Source organism: Arachis ipaensis, chromosome B7, assembly GCF_059453495.1.
Source record: "Arachis ipaensis isolate K30076 ecotype BB chromosome B7, ASM5945349v1, whole genome shotgun sequence".
In the NCBI taxonomy this organism is placed as follows: domain Eukaryota; kingdom Viridiplantae; phylum Streptophyta; class Magnoliopsida; order Fabales; family Fabaceae; genus Arachis; species Arachis ipaensis.
In genome coordinates, this window is record NC_142442.1 from 137,275,219 (window position 1) to 137,285,203 (window position 9,985).

The 9,985-nt window shown below is 35.9% G+C and overlaps 1 protein-coding gene across 1 annotated transcript; it reads left to right on the forward strand.

Moving 5' to 3' along the window:
* The first annotated feature begins 2,764 nt into the window (after positions 1–2,764).
* On the forward strand, positions 2,765–6,140 carry LOC107607853 (serine/threonine-protein phosphatase 7 long form homolog). Its single transcript, XM_016309754.2, has 3 exons — positions 2,765–3,339; positions 3,454–3,541; positions 6,045–6,140. The coding sequence occupies exons 1-3, from the start codon at positions 2,765–2,767 to the stop codon at positions 6,138–6,140; spliced, it is 759 nt and encodes a 252-aa protein (XP_016165240.2).
* Positions 6,141–9,985: the final 3,845 nt, after the last annotated feature.

The window sequence follows — 9,985 nt, forward strand, 5'->3', positions numbered from 1 at the left end:
AATTATTAAAAATAAAATATTAAAATAGACAACAATGCTGTCTATTATTTTAGCAAAAGATAATTGTTTTTCTTTAAAATCGACGAATCTACTGTCTATTTTAATAATTAAAATATCGACAATTTTTGCCGTCGATAAATTTTAACGATGGAGATCTTCTTTTACAATAGGATAAAAGGTTTAATTTTATTATATAAAATTGACGGTTAATATGTTAATTTTTGTTTTAACTAAAATCGACCAACTTGCCGTCGATTTTTATCAACAAAAAATTATGCCCGCGTTTATTACCCGCATCCTTCGTTTCAATCAATTTCCCAAACATTAACCCCAAACCTCCAGAGACTCAAAGTTCGGAGTAAAGCTGCTGCTGCTTCTTTTTCTCCAATGCTTGAGAGTAGAGACCAGAGACGAAGTCACCGTCACAGAGATATGTTGTGGTTTCTTGTTGTAAAAAAAATTAAAAAGTGAATATTATCCCTTTGATATGTAGGAAATTAAATTCATTAATAATGGACAACCACAAAGTTCTCAAAGGGAGGATGATTCTGATGATCTTGATTACTCGGATGATTATTTAGATGAGTATGAGTAGGTTATTTACTTTAATTTGAATATTTTGTATTATTGGTGGATTGCAATTTAAACAAACATAAGTCTAAGTTTAGTTATTTATCTTGTCTTGGGTCTTTATGTTAGAGGATTATTTATTATTTTGATAAGTTTGTAAACTCATTATCTAATATTTAGTATAAATTTTATTTTTATATTTAAAAGTTTATTTGTCTTGTTATCTAATATTCTGTATAAATTTTATTTCTATATTTAAAAGTTTATCTGCATTAATTGTTTACTAATTTTCAAATAAAAAAATAATTAAAAAATATGGCTATTAAAATCGACGACTCTGTTGCCGCTTTTTAAATTTAAAATAGACAAAATATAGACAAAGAATTTGTCGGTATCTAAATAATTAAATCGACGGCCATTGTGTCGATTTTATTGAATCAAATATCGACAGAAACGCCGTCGATTTTATATAATAATATCGACGGAAAAATTGTCAATTTTATTGAATCAAATATTGACACAAATGGCGTCGATTTTAAATAATAATATCGACGGCTATGTTATCGATTTTAGTAAGTAGACAAAATTTCCAAACTCATATTATAGACGAAAATGCTCTCGATTTTATTAAATTATTATCGACGGCTACGTGAGCCATCGATTTTATTAAAATTTGGAAAAATCAACAAGCTTAATAGCAACCATCTCCGCCGTCCATTTTGCCATCGATTTTTAATATTATCGACGACTTAGCCGTCGATTTGGACGTCGATTTTAACGATGTTTCTTGTAGTGTCCCGCCCCCGTCCCATTGACATCCCTAATTTGGTAATAATATAAATTGGTTTAATTTAAAATAATTAATAATATATTATTGGTACATGAATAGTATTTGATGTATAATTTATTGAATATGGATTATTGATTTATTGATTAAATTTTTCAAATAAAATTTGTAGTATTTGAAAATAATAACTTAATTTTTTATTATTTAAAAATTGAGCAATTTTCTTAAATAAATAAAACGGAGATCAATTTTACCTGATTACACATTTTTTAAAAACGAAGACGCAAATGCATTTTTTCATGAATCTATAGAAACCGCTACTGGCAGTAGCGGATTAGGGGAGAACGTAAACCGCTGCTGGCAGCTGCAGTTTACGTGCATTGGAAGGTGAACAGAAACGCTATAGGTAGCAGCGGTTTCTGTAGAACATGGTTTCGCCATAAACCACTCCAGGCAGTAGCGGTTTATGCATTAGGGGCGTTGAACGTAAACTGCTAGAGGCAGTAGCGGTTTACGTGGATTGTGCGTCTATATAAACCGTGGCATGCAGCCGCGAATTTTATTTGTGTGGCTTTTAGGTTTGGTTAGAGAGAGAAAATTTTAGAGAGAAGGAGGAGCACTTGGAGAGGGGGTTTGGGATTTGTTGAGTGCTTACCTTCAATTAGAGATCATGACAGACGAAGAGAGCTTGTACCGACTGAACGGTGTTGTCCATATTGCCAGTGCCATTGCCGACGAGGTTAGCTTTGTTTTATTTATCTGAGCATTAACATTTATTAGATAGGTTATGGAATGTAGGGTATAGGAGCTAGAATATTAATCTAAACCTTATACTTGAATGTTAGATGTTACTTAGGATGTGGAATGTAGTATCGGTTTATGTTAGGTTAAATGACACTAGAATAAAGGTTAAATAAAATTTTATTTTAGGATTCCAATTTTAATTATTTGGTTTAAAATATAGCTAAGAAACCAGTATTTAGCCAGAAATCGATTTTTATTGAAAACGTGTTTATTTTTTATGTTCCCTTGAAAACTGGGTTTTGAAGTTTATAACCGGTTTTTGAAGTATGCAATGAATCAAAGATTTAACAATTTGATTTTATAATTGAATAATAATTTAATTAATTAATTGTTTAATTGTGTCGTTGTGTGATAATATTTATTTATTTATTCGGCCTAAGTAGTTAAGATTTTTCCATGTTGCATGTAAATTTTAACGTCATGTGTGTCTTTCGTGTATGGCGCAGCCAAGTAGGTGTATCTACAAAGTGAGACGGCAACAAAATATGCCAATGCATGACAGAATCATACCTTATTTAGAGAGAGTTGGTTTGTACCACTTGGCCAGGCTAAACAATCGTTGGTTTTGGTTGGATGAGCCTATGGTTTTGGTTGGATGAGCCTATGGTTAGTGCGTTCATTGAGAGGTGGCGTCCCGAGACGCATACCTTTCATATGCCTTTTGGAGAGTACACAGTGACACTGCAAGATGTGGCGTTTCAGCTTGGGTTGCCTATTGATGGGAGGAATGTTAGTGGTTGCCTTGCAAAGTTTGAAAATTTCATGGAGGGTGGCCGACCATCCTGGAAATGGTTTCAGGAGTTATTCGGTGAGCTGCCACCACCGAATAAGGTCAAGCAGATGACCGTCCACTTCACATGGTTTCATGAGAGGTTTCGAGTATTGCCACAAGATGCGATCGAGGATACTGTTCGCATATGCGCACGTGCCTACATCATGATGTTGTTATCCACTCAGTTATTTGGGGACAAGAGTGCGAATTGGGTTCATATTTGGTGGTTGTCCTTTGTGGCAAATCTTGATGACATTGGGAGTTATAGTTGGGGGTCTGCCGCATTGGCATGGTTGTATCGATGCATGTGTCGGGTGGCAAATAGAAATGTTACCAACTTGGCGGGTCCTCTTCAGTTGCTACAGAGTTGGATATTCTGGCGGTTTCTCTCGTTGCGGCCCTCTGGGTTTGATGATTTTTCATTTCTATTAGTATCCAAATATTATTTATTTGATGAAATTTTGTAAAATGTTATATGTGGTTTGACGCATTCAGTTTGTAACGGTTGATTATCATTCAGGTGGGTTGCCTACTTACCTCCAAATGATGGGAAAGAGCAAAGGGTTATAAACTATCGCCTTGCATTAGATCAATTGACCGCTCGAGATGTAAGTATCATATCTGTGAAATTTTTCTCTAGTATTCAAAACTGATAGCACAGTACATTAAATTGATTGTCTTGACATTAAGTTCAACCTTCTTCCTTTTTTCCTTTATCCACTCATTGTCTTCCTTTGACATCACATCTCCATCAACATTTTGCTTTATTGGAATGTCAGGTCCATTGACAATAATTTTCTAGATGTTGTAACCGATTGACTGCACGAAAATTCTCATTCTCTCTTTTCAGTATGAGTAGTTGCTGCCATTAAAGTAGGGAGGTCTATTTTTTGAATGTGGCTCATTGAAACCATTGGGCTGAGGCCTTATATCTATGCATTTGAAGTGTGCTGTATAACACCCTAACTTTTAGCACGTCATGATCGTACCAAAAGTAAGGAATTACTAACCTGTTTTCCTTATTTGCCATTTAATATTGAACCTTTAGTTCGATATCGTGTTTCAGTTTTATAGAAAATCTCGGAAAATTTTTTTGTTTTTGTTTTTTAAAAAAAAATCACAAATAAAAAATCATCAAGTAATAACAATCACATAATTATTGATAATAATATATGTGATACAAAAGAATTCAAATGAAACGCAGATACAATTCCTATCCCTCTGTATAAAATAAAATCTTAAATAACAAAGACAAGGGAATTCTATGAAAATAACTCAACACATAAACTTAACTTAAATAAAACTCATAATCGCCCGCAGCTTCAAACTGAGTCTCCGAACATGTGTCACTGAAAGGGTGGAATATTTTGGGGTGAGAACAAACTACTAGTTCTCAGTAGGGAATAGGAATGCCGTAAAAGTAATGAAATAAAATGCAAATAACTAACTTTACTCAATAAAACTATTTTGTTAAACCTTTGGAAATACTTTTTATTTTTATTTTTACTTCATTAACTTATTACCTTCTTTAAATTTTCGAACTTAAACTAATCTCAATCACAACCTTAGTTCCCAATCATAGAGAAACAATAGCACAAGAGACAGATCAACACACAAACAAATTGCAATAAGACAAACAAGTCAAGCAGCACAATCACAGAGAAAATATAACAAGCAAAACAAGACCAAATGCCAATGCGCAATCAATATGATACATGTTTGTCCTAAGCAGGCCATGAGCTCATGCGTCGGTTGTCTACCCGCAACTCGACGTTATTCAGAGTGAACCCCGAATATGGTTCCTTTACTGTGTCAATTAGACACATTGGCATCACAGTTACTCGTGTCAATTAGGCCTCATTATAATAACATTTTAATGTGTATCACAGTAAGGAACAGTGCTATCAATTAGGCGAACATTCCCGCATTAGTAATCTCAGGCTATCCGTTAGGCGGGCCCTTTCACATTAGCAATTTGGCACAAGGCCCACTCACATTTCATTTTCATGAATCATAATCTACTTCAGTTATTTATTTCATTCATGACTTTTCATTATTCCTCCACATCACCGCTTAACAAAACATACCTCCGCATCACCTTATTATTATTCACACCTCCGCATCACCACATATTCCTTCACTTATCATACCTCAAAACATTAGTTTCTAGGCAGCCAAACTTCTTTAACATTTAATAACAATTCCTTTCCTTAATAAATCGGACTAAGTTATTACTTAAACAAGAAATTTTTCTCAGTAGAATAAACTTAAAACATAACTCTTTTCCTGATAAATTGAAAGCCAAATAGAATGAGTTTTAAATCAAATTCTCTTTTGATTAACACTTTAAGCAAAGCCTCAAAGTTTTATAAAAATTTCTACAGTATTTCCTCTAAAATTCAGGCTTTGTCACCCTTCAAGGGTCCCAACAAATCATTTTCAATTCTCAAAGATCATTCCTAATAAACCAGACAATCCAAATTAAACCGAGAAATTAACATGACTAGAAATTCTAGTAACAATCACTACGTCAATCTAAACTCAATTCATAAAACTTAATTCATATTTCAGTTTAACAAATAACACCAAATTAAACACCGTCCACAACCAGAATTCAACCAATCCTCATCAACTAGTCATACTAAACACTTATAAATCATTTGCAATTATTCAATCAGCCTTTTGGGCATTCTTAAATTGAAAACGGTTAACTTTAAAATAAAACCCCTACCTTAATTAGTCAAAGCCGCAGAATTTAAACGCCACAAACCCTCTTATTCTAAATTCACAGCAGCAGCGGCTTAGAACCAACAGTAGCAATAGCAGTAACATTATCAATAATCATAGCTATAGGGGCTGAAATGAAATAAAACGAGAATAGGGTAACAAATGAAATAGAAGCAGAGCAAGAATGGAAACAGAGCAAATTAGAGGAAGGGATCTAGACCATATCAGAGGTACTTCGACGGCATCCCCTTTTTTTTTTGAAACTGCAATGGTGATCATGGCAGCAGCGGTGGCGGCTGAACAGCCCTCTGCCTCTCGGCACAAACCTCACATGACTCCTTTCCTTGTTCTCAAGACCCCTCTCTCCTTTCGCACATGCAACAGATGATGGCAGCTATAGAAGTAGCGGTAGTGCTAGAGCCTTCGGTGGTGACGACGGGGTCACGACGTGGCGGCGGTGACGGAACACAACAGCAGTGACGGTTCTAATGGCGACTGGTCCCTCAGCGGTGGCAGAACTTGACGGCTCTTCTCCTCCGACGCGGGCTCTCTCCTTCTCGCGACAACGCCGGCGACGACTCCCTACGGATGGCGACTGGGCGGCGCGATTCCTTCTTCCATCGCGGTCCTCTCTCTCGCCTCAGTTTTGATCCGTGATGAGGATGACTTCGCGGACAGCAACGGCAGCAAGGCGCGGCTTCCCCTCCTCTCCTCTTCTCCCTTTGGTTATCACTCTCAGATCTCTTTCTCCCCCTCTATGTATGTTTATGTGTCTGTGTGCATGTTTGTTTATTTGTTGTGTGTGCTGTGAGTGAGTGGCGGTGAGAAAGGGTGTAGTGGAGAATGAACAGGTGGTAGGGGGAGGGGGTTACATGTGTGTGTGGGTTGGGTAGAAGGGGGTTAGGGTTAGTGAATTAGGAGTTAGGGTTTAGAATTGAGAATTTAAGATTTGAGTAGAGTTCTAATTTAAAACCCAATTTAATCAATTTAATCAATATAATTAATTTTAAGAATACTATTTTATTTTATAAATTACAAATTATTTGTAATTAAATACTTTAATTTAAAATTATAGATAAATAAATAATTTTTTTTAGTTCATAATATTAATCAAAATTTTAAATTATTTCAATTTAAATTATATACAAAACTCTCTTTCATCTCTAATTACTAAAACTCTGAATTCTAATTAAGCAAAAAAATTAATTTTAGTAAATCAAAAATATCTAATTATAATTGAAACTTATATAAAATCAAATTAATTTAAAACATGAAGTCTCATAACCTTTCAAAAATAAAATCATATATAAAAATATAAAGGGTAAAGTATACTTTTTGTCCCTGAAGTTTCACAAAAATTTTTAAAATATCCCTAAATTTTATTTTATTTCAATTTTATCCCAAAAGTTTTCGATTTGCATCAAATATGCCCCTAACGGCTAATTTTTCAAAAAATTTAAGACCAATTCAACAACAATTTCATAAGAACAACCCTCAACACAAGCGAATCAAGCATAATTTTTATGCATTATTGTTAGATTGGTCTTAATTTTTTTGAAAATTTAGCCGGTAGGGTATATTTGATGCAAATCGAAAACTTTTGGGACAAAATTGAAATAAAATAAAACTTAGGGATATTTTTGAAACTTTTGTTAAACTTCAAGGACAAAAAATATACTTTACCCAAATATAAATAATTTATTATTTATTTTTTAAGAATCTGGGGTCTTACATGCTGCAACAACATGAATTTGAGCTAAAAATTGAATCATGGACCTGCATCACTAACACATATTAAATTAATGGGAAAATGACAAATTAGTCTCTGAGCTTTTAAATCGGGGACAAATTCATCCCTGAAGATCTAAAAATACTAAAATGCCCCTTACTATTCAAAACGTGTGACGGATCGATCCTTCCATGCAAAATGCTCTCCCAGACATAACGGAAAGGGGTGATCTGTTGCTTATTTGGTGTGTGTTGGGCCTAGACTACCGTAACGGTACACATGTAAGCAAGGTGGATTGAGGTTAGGGACGAATTGGTCCCTGGATGGAAAGACGACGTCGCTTTTCTATTTCCCCTATTTGTTCAAATGGAACTCGTTCGCCATTACCGTTGTTCATTTCTGTGAGTGGTTGAGTGTGGGGGTATTGTGCAAGCTTAAATGGCCAGTGACGGAGCCTCATTCAACTCACGACGCGTTCGACTGCCGCCAACCGTGAAATGCGTGGAAGCTTCAGAGGAGAAGGACGAGATTGCTCCGACGTGTAAATGCGGTGTGTACGCCATATTGTACAAATCGAGGACGACGACGAACCCCAACAGATTGTTCTTTGGGTGTCCATTCTTTAAGGTATGTTGGTGATTTGATTTGGTCAGTTTGATTATAGGGGAGTTGATTATGTTCTATTTGTTTTGGAACGATGAACATGCAGTTGAAAAATCACAGTCACTGCAAGTTCTTCTTATGGCTGGATGATCATGTTTCAACAATAAGAGTCCTTGAAAAGTTTATTACGGAGAACGAGGTTGATGATCTAAAAGTGTATCTTGGAAAGAAGGTAGTGGAACAGAAGCTGATTGATTTGGAGAAGAAGGTGTTGTATCTAGAGAGGAAGAAGAATGTTAATCTGTATTTGGTTATTCTAGCAGTGGTTTGTGTAATTTTTGCTTCTGCCATTGTCAATCTTGGCTGAAAAGTAGGTAAAAAATGATGTAATGTAGTATGGGATGAGTTTCCATTTTGTTGTATGCTATTCGAACAAAAAATGTTGTAAGCTAAATTATGATGTATTCAGCAAAGTGATTGCCCTAAGCAAGTGAGTGGCATAATTATTTAGAGATATGATTATATATGTAAAGCATAATTTAATCTCATGAAAGAGTTGTTAATATTAACAAAAGAAGTCAACTACATGTCTATTGCCAAAGTAAGGCATAACTTAAGCCTGCTAGCTATAGATAATCACATTGTTTTCAAAAAGAGTTGCTTAGTAAAATAACAGTGTTTCTCAAAAAGGTGTTGATGTCATGACTAAAGTCTAAACATGTAGCATTAACTACTTGGCTTGTGTAGTCCTGGAGTGGGGATGAACTTAAACAGCCGTTGAGTTGCTTTGCCTGCTGCTGCCAAAGTCTGTGGAGATGCTCCTGATGTAGTTGGTTGTTGTGGAGAGGGGAGATGCTGCTCACTCTGGGCAGGTGGCACAGGCTGCGAGGGTTTATTTGTCACAGGCTTCCTCCTAACTGGTTGCTTAGGCCTAAATGTCCCTCGTGCAGGGCGTGATGTAGACTGGGCTGGGGGCTTGAATGGTGCTTTTGGAGGCATTGATTGTGTCTCAACCGCTGCTACTGAGGAACTAGATTCTTGCTCATTCATCGGTGCAGCGTTTGCATTGGAATTACCCTGCATGAAGGTCGAAACAAGTGTGAAATGCAATGAAACCAGCAAGCAAAAACAATGAAATGTCACCAAAATTGTTACCTCATTAGCAACTGATTGATTAGCAGAATTTTGTTCAACATGAGGAGGGTTCGTAGCAGCAGGGGGACTCTGTTCCACACTCTGAGATGAGGCATTGTGTAAAATGTATCCAGTTAGTTTAAATAGTCCCAATGAAGCACATTATATTATAAGACATTTAAAACAATGAAGTATTAAAATATAGACAAATAGCACCTAACTAAAACTAAAATAGACACTTAAATCCCTAAGTTTATTATCGGGGGGACAATTACATCCCTGGGAGAGTAAGAATTACCTCTTTCTCGGGGGCTGACTGTGACAAAAATAGAACCACAAGTGATTGAGAGTCCTTGGCCTTTGTTTTTGATTTTTTCATCTTTGGCTTCCAGTTTAGGTTGGATGGGGTCCCTTTGCACGTCTTGTAGTTGTGTCCCCTCTCACCACTCTTGCTACATGTGACATAGAAACTCCTCTTCAATTTGTCACCATCAATAACAGCCTCAGCTGGGTCTTTCTGTCTGTTATGCACCTTGGGACGTCCAATTGGCCTTTTTAACACAGGTGGAGCAGGCTTAGTAAACTCAGACCTTATCCAGTATTCCTCACTCGTTACTGGCCGGATGAAGTGCTCGTATGTCTTTCTAATGGACTCCATACATAGCCATGGATGAACATAATCATCGGGATTATCATGCCATTTTCTGATTGCTGCTATAGCATGAATGCACGACATCCCTTTACAGCAGGACAGCAGTTTCACAACAACAGAATGGCATAAACATGACTAATAGTTGAATGAATAATATAAATTCACAGCATAGCTAACAGATTCACAGCTTAGTTAATATCAACAGAT

What these genes read in the sequence shown, in the direction of transcription:
- LOC107607853 (XM_016309754.2), top strand. Translation starts at nt 2,765, where the DNA reads ATGGTTAGTGCGTTCATTGAGAGGTGGCGTCCCGAGACGCATACCTTT. An exon ending in CTCTCGTTGCGGCCCTCTGG is followed by an intron (nt 3,340 to 3,453) that starts GTTTGATGATTT and finishes ATTATCATTCAG; the next exon opens with GTGGGTTGCCTACTTACCTC. An exon ending in ATCAATTGACCGCTCGAGAT is followed by an intron (nt 3,542 to 6,044) that starts GTAAGTATCATA and finishes CACATGCAACAG; the next exon opens with ATGATGGCAGCTATAGAAGT.